The sequence below is a fragment of the Microcebus murinus genome, chromosome 9 (genome assembly GCF_040939455.1).
Source record: "Microcebus murinus isolate Inina chromosome 9, M.murinus_Inina_mat1.0, whole genome shotgun sequence".
Classification (NCBI taxonomy): Eukaryota; Metazoa; Chordata; class Mammalia; order Primates; family Cheirogaleidae; genus Microcebus; species Microcebus murinus.
In genome coordinates, this window is record NC_134112.1 from 57,019,210 (window position 1) to 57,037,687 (window position 18,478).

Genomic DNA, 18,478 nt, shown 5'->3' on the forward strand with positions numbered 1-18,478 from the left:
TGCTCAAGGTCAGGAGTTCGAAACCAGCCTGAGCAAGAGCAAGACCCCATCTCTACTAAAAATAGAAAGAAATTAATTGGCCAACTAAAAATATATATATACAGAAAAAAATTAGCCAGGCATGGTGGCACATGCCTATAGTCCCAGCTACTCATGAGGCTGAGACAGAAGGATTACTTGAGCCCAGGAATTTGAGGTTGCTGTGACCTAGGCTGATGCCACAGCACTCTAGCCTGAGCAACACAGTGAGACTCTGTCTCAAAAAAAAAAAAAAAAAAAAAAAAAGAACCATTTGTCATAACCAACTTCAACTAAGCCCAATCAGCAAATGATACCATAATGAAAGCAGAAGTTAATACAACACTCGCGATGTTTAATCACAAAATAATTCATATATTCTAATTATATATCACTAAATACTAATTGAAGGGTAGTTTTCTAAGATCAGAAATCATGTATGCACCTATAGTTAGGAGAGCTGAAGTTATATAAAAATAGCATGATCAATTATTTCAAGCCCAATGACATTAAACTTTATCAGAGTTTGCAACTGTTGCAGTTATAACAGAATACTACAAACTGAGTAGCTTGAACAACAAACATTTATTTCTCATAGTTCTGGAGGCTAGAAATCAAAGATTAGAGTACCAGTCTGGTCTGGTCTTGGTGAAAGCCCTCATCAAGTTATGTTCCCACATGGCCATCCCTTGGTGCATGCACACAAAGAGCTCCTGTATTGTTGTTTTGGGGTTTTTTCAATATAATATACTTGGTTTTTTTTTTTTTTTTTTTTTTGAGACAGAGTCTCACTTTGTTGCCTAGGCTAGAGTGAGTGCCGTGGCGTCAGCCTAGCTCACAGCAACCTCAGACTCCTGGGCTCAAGCGATCCTTCTGTCTCAGCCTCCCAAGTAGCTGGGACTACAGGCATGCGCCACCATGCCCGGCTAATTTTTTCTATATATATTAGTTGGCCAATTAGTTTCTTTCTATTTATAGTAGAGACGGGGTCTCGCTCTTGCTCAGGCTGGTTTTGAACTCCCGACCTCGAGCAATCCACCCGCCTCGGCCTCCCAGAGAGCTAGGATTACAGGCGTGAGCCACCGCGCCCGGCCTTCAATATAATATAATACTTTATTCCAACATGAAGGCCCAACCCTCATGACCTAATCTAACCCTAATTACCTATAAGAAGCTCCACCTCTGAATACTATCACACTGAGGATCAGGGTTCGACATATGAATTTTGGGGAAATACAAACATTCAGTCCCCAGCAGCAACTATCCTTGATTTACTTATGACAAATGAATTTCATCACAAACACTTCCAGATGAAAGCAGTCACAAAAACATTAGTATGGGGGCACTTTCAACATGACCTGAATAACCATATCATCAAAAGAAGAACTCTACTTTAAAAACTCTTGCCAAATTCATAGATGATTCATTATCATTAATTATAGTTTTTGGTCACTCCTCAGGAAGTGCATATTTCCATAAAAGATAATACCAAATGATTTTTCTCAAAATGCACTACTAAAACACGGTTCCAGATTAACATTAGAATATTAATTATAGAATAATAATAGTAAATATGATAGGCATTATATATGTGTGTGTAAATATATATGAATATATAAAACATAACACGGGCTTACTCTGAAAGTACTGATAAAGCAATGGGAGGTTTCGTGAATGTGGCAAAGACAGGATAAGACTTGAAAAATGCTTATGAAATGGATAAATGGAAAAGAGCCAAGAGGATCCTTCTTTTAGGGCTTTGCTTCTCAAAGTATGGACTGGACTGTGGATCAGCAGCACAGGCTTCCCCCTGGGAGGCTTGTGAGAAATGCAGAATCTCAGGCCCCACCCCAACCTACTGAATAAGAATCTGCAATTTAAATTAAAGATTCCAAATAACTTCGAGGCATATTAAAGTTTAAAGCTCTTACTTGAGGGGGGAGGGGGGCATGGGCAATATAAGTAACCTTAACACTTGTACCCCCATAATACGCTAAAATAAAAAAAATTTAAAAAAAAGAAAGAAGTATTTGAATCAGGCTTTGAAAAATAAATGGAATTTCACCAGCTATAAAAAAAAATTTAATATGATTCTCTTCTAAACAGCAAAATAAATAAATAAATACAGTTTAAGAATAGCATTTTTAGAAAAATAAGGTCAGCACATGTGGTACAAGGACATACAAGAAAAATGATTGTGAGGAGGAAAAAAACCCTCATTTCAGAGCAAGACAACAGAGAATGTAATATGAGAAATATTTTTAAAATTATTAATGTGTTTTTTTCTCCTTTGCATTTACATGAATAATGGGAAAAGAGGCAGACATTGGTGTCATCCAGCCAGAAGTGAAAGAGTACAGTGACTTACTTTCCCAGGTATCCCAGGCAGAGCCTGCAAGTTGGGGTGGCACAGAGCAATCAGTTAGTAATAACTGTGGAAGGAAGATGGGAATAAGACCTTTATCTTGAGCTCACCTCTGGGCCAAAGTTCCAGAGCTGAATTTTATGTCTGAGACAATGAGATTGCTAAAAGCAAAGGGGCTTATTTGGGATAAGAAAGTCTCCTAGGCAGCAACGAATTCAAGCAGCTTGGTAAAGAAGTATGGCTAAGCAGAGGGAATTCCTGAGCTGCCTCTCCCCAGCTCCGTGGCACCTCTGTGGAATGCATACAACATATAATTTTCCTCATGCTTGAGATGACCAGAGAAGGCAGAGTGCTCAAGATAGCTAAGAGCCTGGCTACCAAGCACTGGCTGTACAGCAAAGGGATGCCTGGGAAAAACAGAGTGGGAGGCCCCAGCATCTGGAAGATGGAAAGGAAAACTACAGACAACTCAGGGTGCATAGGACTCACACAGATAATATACTGCTTAACATATGATCAAAATGAAAAACCACAAGAGGATACAATCTCTCATGAGTTACAATCAAGCACCACAAATACCTCAACCCTAAGAACTTCAAATGATGAATTTTTCACAGACTGAAATAGGTATGATACAATAAAAGTGGCTTTTAAAAAGCTAGAAAATAAAGGAATGGAATAATAAACAATGTTTAAAAGAAAGATTAGAAATACTTTATAGAAATAAAAATGTCACCATTAAAATTAAAAACTCAATATACTAAAGGGCAGAGTAGGTTATTACTCACTAGATGAAATGAACCTAGAACATACATAAGTAGTATAAGATAAAGAGATTAAAAACCAGAAAGAGGTTAAATAGAAGTTAGGATGAGAAGCCCAACCTATATATAAAAAAAGGAATTCCAAAAGGAAAGGAAAGGAGAGAAAGACACAAGACACTACTACCTCTTTAAAAAAAACAAAGCCTGAGCAAGACCAAGACCCCATTGCTACTAAAAATAGAAAGAAATTAATTGGCCAACTAAAAACATATAGAAAATATTAGCCGGGCATGGTGGCGCATGCCTGTAGTCCCAGCTACTGGGGAGGCTGAGGCAGGAGGATTGAGTTTGAGGTTGCTGTGAGCTAGGCTGATGGCGGCACTCACTCTAGCCTAGGCAACAAAGCAAGACTCTGTCTCCAGAAAAAAAAAGAAAGAAAGAAAACAGCTGTGATTACATGACTGACTGACTGTATTTCTCAATACTTCTATATCAATGGAAAAGTCCATAATTTAAAGTACTTTTTCACCAATGAATAGGTCCACAATTCAAAATACTCCTGTATCAATGAAAAAGTCCATAATTTAATATAAAAAACAATTTAAAGAGTGACTGGAAAGTGAAAAAGTAAAAACAGGAATGCTTCCTAATATTCTGAAAAATTCAAATGTAGAAATAAAATTAAAAATTATTTAAGGAGTATACAGACAGTTTTACTTGGATTTTATTACTTCTAATGTTAGGCATGAATTAAAAATGTTTGTGGACCAGAACACGAGTCTTTAAACCAGTGTGAAAATGCTAGAGAAAATCAGGTGGATGGAAAAAGGCAAAAGAGAATAAATGAGTGGGAACAGGCGCAGAATACTGGCCCCAAATTAGGGAAGCACCACCCCATCACATCCATTCCAGCAACTTTACTAAGATTACAACTTTTTACAGTAACAACACATCCCTTGCACACATTTCTTGATCTGATTGCTGACTGATGTGCTCAGTTTGTAAAAACTCAGTTAGTTACCATACCATGGATCAATTTTAAACTGTACAGAAATAAATGTAATTCTTGAAAGTAGATTAACTTTAGAACCATCAACTCATATAAGAAGGCAGTTTTCGTCTAACTCCCACTATATTAATCTTAATTGCAGGTTTACTTACAAGTTTCATATTTCTTAAATCTCCTGAAGAACAAAATTAGTAAGCCTTAAGAAAAGGCTGTCAAATAAGAGGCATGTGCCCAAATAGGAAACATACATATTATAGACTAGATAAATTATTAGGAAAAAATTCTGGACTGTATCTTAGAAAGGTAAGATAAACAGGAGTAGTTCCAGACAATTCAAGGCTAAGTCTTAAGGAATTCTTTTCACAATTTATTAAAAGGCACAAACATTTTCACAGATTCAATGCTTCACTGTTTCTGTATCAAGGTTACTACCACTTTTCAAGAGATGTTTCTCCGAAAAGTAAATTCATGGTAATCCTGGCGTTGTATCAGAAATCTCTTTGAGTCAACAGAACAGAAAGTTTTAGAAAGATATTAAATTTTGTGGGAAGTAACCATAAACTCCCCTGAGAAATGGACAATCTTTTGCATCAACTCAAATGTACACTAACAGTTTTATTTTCTAGAAAAATAAAAAGTTTGCAAGAAAGATTACATTCTAAAAATGCATAATAAAATGAAGAGATTAATAAAGATATACAAATCTTCCAATTACTCAAAAGCCATTCTGTATAGAATTCTTAAAACAGCACAGATCTTTACTAGTCTAATCCCACTGAAAAAAGACTGTTAACAGCAATCCAAGTCCCACAAGAAAATTATGGTGGGATCAGAAACTAGTAATTAAAGTTGATTTTATACTTCTTGAAGTCTTCACTATATATACACCCTTGCTAGGAAAAAAAAAAAATCAATGGAATTATTTAATGTCTATGACTATAAATGGATAAAACTGTAAGGAGGGCGGATCCTAGAGAGTCTCTAAAGTATTTATAATAGCTTATATTTATTAAGAACCTACACATCATGTACTATTAAGTAGCTCAGATGCCTTAGCTTACTTTGTCCCTATCCCTGTAAAGTAGATATATTATCTACTTTATTATTATCTGGCATTTATAGAAAAGAAAACTGAAGGTTATAGAATTTGTACAACTTGTCCAAGGTCTCATGGGAAATATTTTACCTTCCGAGTTCTAGGTCAATTGCCTTTTCCTATCTGGAGAGTGTCCCCTCAGAGCTAAACAAATCTTGAAGAGATAAAATTCCTTACACATGAAAAATGTGAAAAAATAAATGTAAGAAGACTTTGCATATATAACTAAATCTCTTCTAAATTGTAAGTTTCTACACAACACAGAGCTTATAGCCAATCAGGATTAAATAGTAAGCTCAGAAATACATGAAGGAAATAAAGACTTATAACCACAGTAATTTCTGAGAGGCATGCTACACTTCCACCCCATAAGATCAACACTGAACTCCCCAATATTGATGCTTACCTCCCCTACCTAGTATCTATTATTATTTTTTCTTCCCCATTTGCCATTCTGAGGGATTTTTATGTATATGTTTTATTTCCCTAAGAAGATTGTAAATTATCTTAAGGATTTGATAAGGCTAAAGCATAACTTGACACCAAAAGCACAGAACTCACTTCACAAACATCACAAGTGATAATCCTCATCACATAAGGACAGGCAAGACAATAAAGAACAGACTGCTAAAGAGCTTCTGGGCACTCTGCTGGCTCCTGAAAGCCAAGGTTACCCACAAAATCACATACATCATCCTGTGTAACAATATACAGTTGTGCAAATATATTAAAGGCCCAGTTGTATCACGTATGCATTTTAAGAAAGCAGTAAAATAACATGTGAAGTAGCAATGCAACAATGCTATTAAAAACAAGGTACCCAGAATATACAAATATAAAAATCACACTTCACTCTACCACTTAATTAATTTACCAAAAGTCACAGTATTTTTCTGATCATGCAACAAGAATCCGGTCCCCCAAATTAATTTAACTTTTAGAATTATGTTAGAAATAATATAGTAGAGGTTTTAGTTACTCTAACCAGCAAGATAGGAAAAAAGATAAATGGGGAAAAATTGAGCCAAAAGTCACTCAAATTACCCAAGGCACAAGGAAAACATATCAATTTTTCCCATTAAAGGAGTACTAGTCAAATGTTCAATAATTTATCCATTCATTTAACCACCATTTATGAAATGGCTACCCACATGCCATCCCATCAAATAAGAAACAAGTCAGACAAGATTCATGCTCTGATGCAGCAAACCCCATAGAGAGGCAATAGATAATAAAAAGGTAAATGCACAAGATGATTTCAACATGGTGTAATTAAGAAGGGAGAGGAAGACTAAATTTAGACTGGATGATCAAGAAAGTCATCAATAAAGAGGAGGCAAATAAAGTCTTATTCTTTCACATTATGACCAGTAAAATACCATGGGTTCAATATGAAGGGCCAGAAACTGGTGATTTTAGTGTCACCATGATAATTACATAGATCATGAAGGACTGGAGAATATAAAATTACAATCATTATGCCTTCCCTAAAGTTATATGTAAAATATCAATGAGGATACCTAGAAGTGGGGTGCTGTTGTAACAAATACCTGAAAATGTAGAAATGGCTTTGGCATTGGACAATGGGCACAGACTGAAACACTTCTGAAGAGCATGCTAGAAAAAGCCTAGATTGCCTTGACACACTGCTAGAAGAAATATGATGTTAACGTTACTCCTAGTGAGGGCTCAGAAGGAAGTAAGGAGCATGGCAGAGAAAACAGGTAGCATCTTAGAAAACATCTAAATTATCATCAACAGAGTACTGATAGACACATGGACTTTAAACGTTCTGCTGGTGAGGACCTGATGCAAAGGTGGAGCATGTTAATAGAAACTAGAGGCAGGTGGATCCTTGTTGCATAGAGGCAGAAGGCTTAGCTGAATTATGTCCAGCAATGAGGTGGAAAGTAGACCTTCTGAGCCATGAACTTGAATATTTAGATGAGAAAATGTTCAAGCAAAGTGTTAAAGGTGTGGCCTGTTTCTTTCTTGCTGGTTACAGTAAAATGGGAGAGGAAAAAGGTATATTAAGAGAATACAAAATGAAATAATGCTTTCAGATCACTACAGTTCTATAGGCAAGAAACAGGATGATGAAACTACACAGCTGCAAATGTGTGCTACCTTTCATTAGAAAAGAAGCATGACTCCAAAACAGGGCAGAGTCCAGTGCCCGAAATGTAGAGCAGCGTGTCACAGAGGACTATTCCCAGGCCTTGAAACTTAATGGAGTTTTGAAAGTACTCAAGACTAATGACTCCTTTATTCCTTCCCATTTAATGATAACCTATGCCTGTATCGCCATTATATTCTGGGAGCAGATAAGTTGTTTTGTAGTCTCACAGGTCCACAAATAGAGAAGAATTTTGTCTGGTATGGATTATACTTGGAATCTTACAAATTCCTGAGTCAGATTATGAGTTTTGGATGAGATTTTGGAATGTGACTTGTTGCTGCAATGGGTTGAGACTTTTGGAGATTTTAAGAAGGGGTGAATGCATTGTGCATGCAGGACAGACATGAATCTTTGGGAGCCAAAGGACACACTGTTCCAGGCAAAATAAAAGTACCCCAAAATACATATGTCCCAGTCCCTGGAACCTGCAAATACATTACCTTTCATGGCAAAAGGAACTTTGCAGATGTAATTAAGTTAAGGATCTTGAGATGTGGATTATGTGGGTGGGCCCAATGTAATCACAAGAGTCCTTATAAGTTAAAAAGGGAGGCAGGAAAGAGACAACATCAGCCATTGCTGGCTTAGAAGATGGAGAAAGTAGCATGAGCCAATGAAAGTAGGTGGCCTCTATACAAAGATTGAAAAAGGCAAGGGAATGGATTCTTCCTGAGAACCTCCCCTGACTTTAGCCCTGTGGAAACATTTTATGGATTTCTGACCTCCAGAACTATATGACAATAAATTATGCACTGTTTTAAGCCACTAAGTTTATGCTAATAAGCATTCATTTAAAAATTATTTTTGCCCTATTTATGTTAAGATTTTTACTTAGCATTTAACAAGTTATGACAGAAAGCAGCCTAAGCACCATAAGCTGACCTTAGTTCATAAGGCTCAAATGCCATCTGGGATCTAAACTTCACCAATGTCATACTCTGAGTAGTTACACATTGGGTAACCGCATACCAGAACATGTGACCAAGAAATATGTGACCTAGAAATGTAACCAATACACTCAGGTCTTCCCACATAAATGTGCTGTATCTAAAATTTTCCAAGGCAGTGAGAAATGCGTAACAAAACAAAAAACAAGACTATGGCTGGATATTTAATTTTTGTTTAATTATAGCAATCTTTTTCAGGTATAAATAACATCTACTAAATTCTGTAAAAACAGGTATTGTATTTCCTATCATTGATAAATTTAACAAGACTCATAATCTTTATGATTTAAAAAGGCCAGAAATCAAGATAGGAAAATGAGATCTACCTCTACAAAAAAATGTTTTTAAGAAATAACACCATAACTGTAACATAGCAAACTCGCAGCCAACAATTATCCGTTGTCATTTTCTCAACTCTAACTTACTAAATAATGTAAAGACACTGAAAAGCTCTCATAAATATGAAAAAAAATCTTAAATCAAACAATTTGATTTTAGATGTCATGTATCTATTTTGGTCATCACACACTTTTACTATTCTTTTTGTTGTTGTTTACACTGTTTGGATGCATAGTTATTTACTCCCATTGACACTGACAATGGCAAAGTATAAGGTTTATATTCTACCAACATAATAATTTTACACATGACAAAGCAGAAGGGCTGTTAGGAATACAAAGATAACTTACAAAGATTCTGCCCCTAAAGTGCTCACAGCAATAGGAACACAGGCAGGACATAAGGCTTAACAACAATAGAAACCAAGTACAAATATGCTTTAACATATGCCAACAGTTTCTGTTTGGAAGAGAAGGGTGTCCTTAGAAAAGAGTATAAGGCCAGAGGGAACCCATGTCTAAAAAAACCCATTTTATTCTATAGGAAATGGAAAAGTCAACAAAGGCCTTTGAGCAAGGAAACAGCATGATACTTATGGTAGAAAGTATAGGCTAGAGGGATAGAGGAGGAAAGCCTATTGGAACTAAACTGCCAGACGCAGAGAAGGACTTGAACTATTCAAAGCATACTTTTATACCACCTGTGGCTTCTATTAAGGTAACTGCTAATACAAGGTAGACCAGTGAGGGAGAAGCACCACAATCCATGTTGAAATATCAGGGCCATTCATCCAAGGAAATGGGCTTTTTGACTTCTAAGACTCTGAGCCAATTTTATGGAAATAGATAAAGCAATTTAAAATCAAAAGTCTTACAGTGCCAAAATTTCTCAACTAGGGAAGTCACAGGGCAAGTTCAAAGGGAGTAAAGAAGATTAATGATGTAACATCCCAAATAGCTGGTTGGTTGGTGGCAGCAATAGAAAAACATCCATCGAACAGAAGAGATTCAATCTCTCACTTCACTTTTACCCAAACCTGTAACATTTAAACCAAGCTAAAAAAGGAGATTAAGGTGTGGATTTTTGTTTGTGGGGATGGGTGGAATGGAAGGAAGAATACTGAGGTGGAGTAAAGGAGAATAAAGCTCAAAGCTCTGGAGTGAAATGATTTAGGAACAATTCATGAAAACTTCACTTTTATGTAATCTAACCCCTTATATCTTCAAAATATATAATAAAATAATATTGTGCAAATACAAGTAGTACACTATAGTCTTACTAAAATACAACCTAGGCCTAATGATACTGCCCTTAAAAGGGTGATAAATTAAAACATTCTCAAAAATTAAACAATAAAAGATATTTCTCCCTGCAACAATCATATATATAAGAAAGAGAACTTTCATTAATACTTATTTCATTAAAATAAATTTCTTCATTTAGGACTATTATTCTAATATTAAAGCCCAAAAACTAAACCTAAAAGACGTAAAACACCCAAACCCTGATCTAATTTTCTTAGAGTCAATGATTAGACTAGGCCCTTTTAAGGCCTAATTCACTACTCCTAATAAGGATAGTGAAATACCTCTGATTTAAATCATACAGACACTCAGTACCAAAATCTTTACTAATAATGTGCAAGTGTTATACCTGAATCTCTCAGCCCAGATGTCTAAAAACACATGTCTTAAGAAAACACAAATGCAATATGATTAGTTAGAACTATTTAATAGACTATCCTAAATGTACTTTTGAGACTTTATGTCTTAAATGGAAAAAAATAATTTGATGAGAAAAACAAAATAATTAATGAGGAAGACCTGATGTAAATTGCCATGACACTCATGATAGGTTACCTAGAAACCATTTTACATTTCTAGTTGATTCAGGTGCCATGTTTTAGATGAAATCACTTCATTGAGCTGCTTACACATATGCTTTAAACATCCAAAAATAAAACCAAAGGTTACAATTCACTGCTAAAGTCACATGAGGGGTAAAAAAAATGTTTTCAAACATTCCAAGAATTAAGATTTATGAAATAAGTAAGGCAGCATTCTGTTTATAGGACCTAGGGTCCTATGGAAGTCTGGGCAAAAGGGTAACATGGGGGAGGAAGACAGATGAAGTGTGCTGGGCCAACAAAACAGAGATGGGACAGGATTTCCATAGAGGGAAGAGAAGCAAGAATAAACCAAAGATCACAGGTATAGAAAAGACAGCTCAAGGAATTTAGTTACCTAAAGATTTTTAAAAATCATTTTGAAATCTTTCCAAGAATTCCATAATTTCTTCTGAAAATCAGGACTCTGCTACACCTTTCTTATAACTTACTATAGATGGCTGTATAGATTGAACTTTTGGTTCTATATTACACATTTAACTATATTTGTTAATCTAGAACAGTGGTTCTCAACCAAGGTTAAATTTTGCCCCTAGAGGGTGTTGGGCAATATCTAGAAACATTTTTCAGGGTCACATGTTGGGGGGCTGTTACTAGTATCCAATGGTGGAGGCCAAAGACACTGCTGGACCTACTACCATGCACAAGACAGGCTGCATAACAAAGAATTATCCAGCCCCAAATGCCAACTGTGCTAAGGTTAAGAAACACTGATCTCTTCTAGATATAAACAAAAGCCTATTCCAGGGACCTTCACCCTATTCCATCTCTCTCTAATGGCTAAAACACCACCACTAGAAGATTCATTTTTCAGTTGCTTTAAACATGGTGGATGGCTGGCTCAAACTAAGAGTCACACAGAAATACACGGAAAAAACAGAGCAGGAGTGCAAAAACTACAGGAAAAGAAGTTTTTAATCCTCCTTTTATCTCATACTCGTCTCAAGCACATTCAATTCACAAAAGGAGTAGTGTCTACACGGTTTGACATCAAGTTGTCTGTTTCTTCTATGCGCGGTGTGCTAAAAATACACTGAGCTCCTCAAAATACAGTATTTCTTATTAATGTAAACACTAAGGCAAACTGTATTAACTGAGAAAGATTTATGTGGGGACAGGAGGGTGAAGAAAGGCACCCAGGTCTTTAAAATGCAAAGTTATTTCACAGTTTACTTGCAAAATGACTCAGATCATTATTACTTTTAGTCATGCCAAGTTTGCTGCTTCTAAAGCCCACTAGTAATGGAGAAAAAAAAACCACCATTTTTTTCTGCAGTCATTAAGCCAATGAAACAGAAGCTTACTGAAAACAGGTTTGTGCAATATTTCTCTTTTATTATAACTGCTATAAAAATTAAAGCAATCGTTGCAAATGCCAATGAAGATTCTGAGAAATCTTTCATCTACCTAAATACCTACAGAGTGTGGGAGGAAAACATACAAACAAAAGAAAGCCCTAACTCAGGGATCTAAAGATCCTAAACTGTGAATATCTTCCTAATGTTTCCCTCAGTCAAAACCCTTGTTTACTCTTTTTATTTTCTTCCCCTTCAAACAACTGGAAAAGACCTCCACCACAGCGTTTCACGAGGCGAACAGTACTAAGAACAAATAAAAGCCTAGCGTGTACCTAGCGAATCTCATTCATCAGAAACCGTGGCAGCGGAGAGAGAATCGTGTTGTCTGGCATGACCCTCTCGCTCCTTTCACAGCGGTTTTCTGCCTTTCCTACTACTGGAGCAAACCTTTCCACCCAACTTGGGTGATTTCCATGCCCCCACAATAATAAAATTCAAGCATCCAGAGCAGCCTATTTCCTGTGCTGGGTAAATATAATTAGTGCTCCTATTAACACTTAGTGAGTCGCCATAGGAAGTTAACAGGAAAAACACTTCAACCCCACAGAGGCCCACAAAGGTGCACTGGTTTCACCAGACGTGGCCCATGCGAAACACACCACCTCGTAGGACGGGTTTTCCGGGGGAGGAGAGGACTGGGTGGGGGTATTTTCTTGTTGCGAATGCCCCTGCATCCTCCTAAGGCTGAACTAAACTTCAAGGGAAAGGGTTTACACACGATCCGCCACCTTAAAATTGCTCCCCGGCTCCTGGCGGGGTCACACTGAGGCGTGAGCAGAAGTGAAGCGCTGCCCCACAGCAGGGAGTTCTCACCCGCCGGGGCGCAGGGGGCAAGGGGCCCGGGAGAGGAGGACCCGCCTCGGCTCCGCGCCGCACGAGCCACGCTCTCGCCGCTCCCACACGTTCCCTCCGGCTTCCGAAAGGCCGAGGGCCGCGCAGCCGCCACGGCGGGGCGCCGCGCCCAGCCCCCAGCCCGACCCCCGGCCGCCCGGCGTCCGGCCGGCCGCCCTTACCGAGCAGCAGCAGCTTGACCTCGCGCGCCGCCTTCTCGCCGTCCTCGCGGAGGTTCCGGTCGATCATCTTACTCCGCTCCACCGCCGCCTTGTCCTCGGCGCTCAGCGTGCAGCCCATGGTGCCTAGAGCGAGAGCTCGCCGCCGCTCCCTGCGCGCCCGGAGTGCTGTCTCGAAGCACAGGTGAATTCCTCCTCCCTCCTACCGGGCGCTCGGCTCCCTCCCGCCGTCGGCCACGCCACCCCCGCCACTTCCGAAACGGAGTGAGGGGAACGCGGTCCGCGAAGGAGCGAGCAGCACCGCGCGGCTATTCCCCCACAGCCCGGCGCCGCTCAGCGCCCCCGAGTCTCGGGTTTGGGGCGTGGAAGCTCTGGGTACCGCGGCTACCGCCCTCCCGCCCGTGGCCGCGCCGCAGCCTCGCGAAGCCCAGCCGAGCTCGGCCTCCGCGCGCCGCCGCGGCCCCGCCCCTGCCCGCCCCTCCCGCCACCCCGCGACCACTCCCAGGGCGCGCGCCCGCGCACGTGCCCTCGGACAGCGCCCCCTCGGAGGGGCGCGCGCGCCCGCGGCTCCCCGACCCCGGCGCCGCGCAATCCCCGAGGGCCCGGCGCGCCCCCTGGCAGCGCCCCCGGGGCGCGGAACTGCCCTGCGGGGCTGTGGCCGCCCGCCCCGGCGCCCCCGTACCCCGCTCCCTGCGAGGGAGTGGGGTAATTTCTTTCCGTTTACTCACACCCGAGGATCTGTGCGTACCTGCCCCTTCGGGTGGGGGTGGGAGAGCTGCCAAAGTTGGAAGCCGAAAAAAGCCGGTCCTGGGCGTTTGAGCATGCCCAGCGCGGCAGCACGCAAGGGTTTCCAAATGTAAACCCCTGTAGGCTGGCGTTCAGGGCCCTGGGAAACAGAGGGAGCTGGGAAGGGAATGGAACTGTGGTGAAACCAGAGACGGGGACAGTGGAGAACGGAAAAGTCGGGGGAGGGGTCAGCAGGGGGCACCAAGGTCAATTTTCTTCCTTCCTTCTGTTTCTCTTTCCTTACTATCTAGCCTTCCCCCGTTCGCATCCATTCTCACGCTTCTTTTCACAAGCAGAACACATTTTGAAGGATTTCCTAATAACCTCAAGAAAAAATGTGAGACAGAGAATCAAGGGGTCTATTTTAAAATGACAAGAGCAATAAAACACACCCACACAAACAAATCTCCACACTATAACAGATCTCCTCCGCATGTAAGCTTTCATGCCAAGTATCGAGCCAATATTTATGATCATGTAAGTAACTTCTGTGCCACCGGGCATGTCATTCCTTTTTGCAGGCCTTAGCTGCTTTGTTCATAAGATGAGTTGATCTATGGAGCTATGGCTCTATCCTTCCAGCTCTAACTCCTCTGAGGGAAATGAATTCCCAGGGCCTGCAGAGGCATTTTACTCTGCGCCCAGTGAATGAGCAGGGGCTTAAGGTCCGGTCCAAAGGTGGGGAACCTGCAGCCTTGAGTGCAGCCTTTTGATTGGATCCATATTTTACAGAGCAGATCCTTTTAATAAAGGGATTTGTTATGTGAAGACTCTGGTGTTTCCCTGTCAGTTGCGCAAACCTTTCCCCTACAGACAGCACAGGAAATGTTGACTGCTTAGAAAACGGGATGGGCTACTAGCACAGAAAAACATCTTCCTGATAATTATAGCTTAGGGTTGCTCTATAGTTTCCATCTGGAAGTCTTATTTAACTGAGCTTGAGTTTTTTAAAGTGATGCTGAGCTGATGATACAGGCAGACTTGCTTTCTAGTAGGTCACTTAGACCAGGCCTGTGAGCTAGCAGAGATAGGCAATTCCCTCCTTATGTGACATGCCCTTTCCTGTTCTACAAAAGTCAAAACTTGCTGGACTTAAGAGATTCATTTTCAAGACCCAATTCAACTTCTTCTATGACCTTTTGTAATACAGCAACAAAAAGAAACAATCTTTAAATGCACTTAATCACCTTCTACCTTCTTTGTAATTCTTGATCCTCTAAATGTTAATACATATCAGGAACTCTGGGATTAACAAAATCAAATTTCAACACAGTGTTTGTGTCTTAGCCATTTTGGATTATCTGTTCTTGTGAGTATTTCCTATTAAGTTCAGGCCAGACAGAGTGTGGGACCCATAGCTTCAGCAAAAAAGGAAGCAATCATAGCTGAGTACTGATGGAAATGACTACAAAACTTGTGTTTTAGCGTAACACAAGGTTTAACAGGATTATACACATTACCTCTCTCATTTGAAAGGTTTGTCAAGTAGATGAAGAGATAAATTGTAATACATACAAAAAATAAGACCTACAAATTAGCTTTACATGAAGCAAAACTTTTAAGGGGATGCAGAGTAATGAAGTGATCAGTATGGGTTTAAATTCTAAGAGAAGAAAGTTTTGACAAAATGTTTGAAAGGGAGTGATGACATGATATTGGTGGGGAGTTTTGAGGACTATGTATTAGTTAGGTCAGGCTGCCGTAACAAAATACCACAAACTGAGTGGCTTAAACAACAGGAATATATTTCTCACAGTTCTGGAGGCTGGTAAGTCTAAGAATAAGGATCCAGTTGATCCAGTTCCCCAGTGAGGGCTCCCTTCTTGGCTTACAGATGGCCACCTTTTGTTGTGTCCTTACATGGCAGAGAGAGAGAGAAAGCACTCTGGTCTCTTTTCCTCTCCATATAAGGTCATTAATCCCATCATAAGTTACCTACTCTCAGGACCTCATCTAAATCTAATTACCTCCCAAAAGCCCTATCTCCAAATATGATCATATTAGAAGTTAGGGCTTCAACATATGGATTTTGGGGACACACAAACGTTCAGGCCATAATAGGGTATATGTATATTTTTAGAAAAATAACCAGCTAAAGGGTGAATATGCAAAGTATATGTAGGAGAAAACAATTGTTTTATAATTGAAATGTAGTTTGGCTGTGATGAATGATAGGTTGTGTGGGACAAAGTTGGAAAACTTAAATCTTCAGTTTTAAAGATTAAGGTGAAGAGTTGGACTTGATACAATGGGTATAGAGTTTCCCTTCTATTCTCCTGAATTGGGTAATAGATGTCAAAAAAAAATCTCGTACCACCATATGTAAAACAATTGAATTACCAGTAAGTGGATTGTGTTAGTAATCCCAATATGAGGTGGTGAGAGTCACTCAAACTAATAACTTACATAATTATGATGTTGCAAAATATGATTCAACAACCTTGTCAAAGAGGTGGAGCAGATATTATTAACTCATCTGTTTTATAGAGAATGAAATTGAAATTACAGAGTTTGTTAAAGCACTCTACTTCAGAGTACTGTAGTTTTCTTTTCTCAACATTATACATTTGTGTTTTTGGTTTGCTTTAGCAACTGTATTGAGATAAAATCACATACTATCAAATTTACCTATTTAAAGTATACAATTCAATGGCTTTTAGTATATTCACCAAGTTGTGCAGCCATGACCACAATCAACTGTAGAACATTTGCATTTCCCCAGAAAGAAACCCTGCATTCCTTAGCCATCCTTCCCAATCCTTCATCTCCCTTCCCAGGTCCTAGACAACCACTAATCTAATGTTTGTATCTTTAGATTTGCCTATTCCAGACATTTTGTGACTAGCTTCTTTCACTTACCATAAAGTTTTCAAGATTCATCCATATTGTAGCACGTACCAGTACTTCTTATTGCTGAATCATACTGAGCATTATATGTTAAGAGAGTTAGAAACATATGTTAAGAGATAAATTAGAACACATTCAGCTGAGAATGTCAGGTTTTAAAGTAGCTCCAAACTATGTCATAAGGAATAATTGAAGAAACTGGGGATATTTAATATAGGAATGAGAAAATACAAAGTGACACAATAGCTTTTTCCAAATGAGTGAAGAGATACCATAAATCAAAAAGAACAGACCTATTCCGTTTGGCTTCAAGGTGGTAGTGAAAGAAAGCTATAACAAATACAATTTTACCATAATTTGAAAAAGAATGGTGCACAATTCCCATAAAAGGAAATAGGCAACCTAAGAAACTCATTCATGTCTAAGATGTAAAAATATAGACTGGATGATCTCATATTGAACACAATCTAGAGCAGGCGTCCTCAAACTACGGCCTGCGGACCACAGGCGGGTGTTTTTGCCTGTTTGTTTTTTTACTTCAAAATAAAATAGGTGCAGTGTGCATAGGAATTTGTTCATAGCTTTTTTAAAACTATAGTCTGGCCCTCCAACGGTCTGAGGGACAGTGAACTGGCCCCTTGTTTAAAAAGTTTGAGGACCCCTGATCTAGAGCTAGATGAACTTTTAGGGGCCCTTCTTCTCTAGTTTGAATGTGTCCCCCAAGATCATGTTGGAAACTTAATCCTCAAAGCAATAGTATTGAGAGGTAGAGCCCTTATGAGCTGATTATGAGGGCTCTGCTCTCATGAATAGAATAATGCCCTTATCTTGGGAGCGGAATAAATTACTGATAAAGGGATGAGTTCAGCTCCCTTCCCCTATCCCCCTTCCAGCCTTCCACCTTCTACCTTGGATGATGCAGCAAGAAGGCCCTCTCCAGATGCCAGTCCCTGGACCCTGGACTTCCCAGCCTCCAGCACTATAAGAAATAAGCCTCTGTTCTTTATAAATTACCCAGTCTCAGGTATTGTGGTATAACAGCACAAAACAGACTAAGACACTTTGAGATACTACATTTTTCAGAAGTCAAATGGGATTAGTATCAGACTTAAAATTAAAACTTGGATCTCCTTCTTGCCTCCAGCACTTTCCCTACCCATCCTGTCATCATACAAACAAGAAAAAGTGGAAGAATTTATCTGAGATATGTTTTTCGTGTGTGTTGATGGATTAGTGTAAAGGAGGAACCATAGAAGAAGACATAGTAAGGTCCACCTGACATATGTGTGTATGTGTATGTAAAGAAAGAGAGAGAGAAAAGGGGAGAGAAAGAGAGAGAGAGAGGAGAGAGATATCCAAAAAGAGATATCAGAATATGATGTGTATCTTTGGCTGGCTATGTTGGGAGCAGATGTGGCAAGTGGACACCTTTCCATTGTTTGCATTATTTTTGCTTTCTAAATGAGATGGAAAGAGTTGCATTTAGTTAGAGGCTAGGAATATTTAAGAAGATAGAGGGGTTAGCATGGCATCTGTACTCTTCTCTGGTTAGAGGTAAAAAAGACCCAAACCAAGACTATTTTCATTAGACATGTTGTGAGATTCTGAGCAAAAGTTGAAAAACAAATGCCCATTGAATTGTTCCTGAGAAACTTAGGAGACAAGCAGCATTCTTTGAGTATGCAGATTACAACATTGTGGCACAGAAATAATGCAGTGACCATTCTCTCTGTATGGAATATGGCTCCACTAGGGCACCAGGGCACTGACAAACTAAAAATGTCTACAGACAACACTTTGGGTTTGGACATTGTCATTCTCCTAATGAGCACCTTACCATTAGCAATACTTAGT

The 18,478-nt window shown here is 39.5% G+C and overlaps 1 protein-coding gene and 1 long non-coding RNA gene across 2 annotated transcripts in view; one reads left to right on the forward strand and one right to left on the reverse strand.

The window, feature by feature from the left end:
- The window catches only part of GNAI1 (G protein subunit alpha i1), an 84,123-nt gene extending 71,000 nt beyond the window's left edge, over positions 1-13,123 (reverse strand). The window contains exon 1 of the mRNA XM_012779493.2: positions 12,995-13,123. Within this exon, the coding sequence (XP_012634947.1) occupies positions 12,995-13,112 (118 nt within the window). The 5' untranslated portion in view covers positions 13,113-13,123. The remainder of the gene's footprint in view (positions 1-12,994) is intronic.
- On the forward strand, positions 13,091-17,637 carry LOC142872919 (uncharacterized). Its single transcript, XR_012921013.1, has 2 exons — positions 13,091-13,175; positions 17,518-17,637. It is a non-coding gene; the product is annotated as an uncharacterized LOC142872919 (long non-coding RNA).
- Positions 17,638-18,478: the final 841 nt, after the last annotated feature.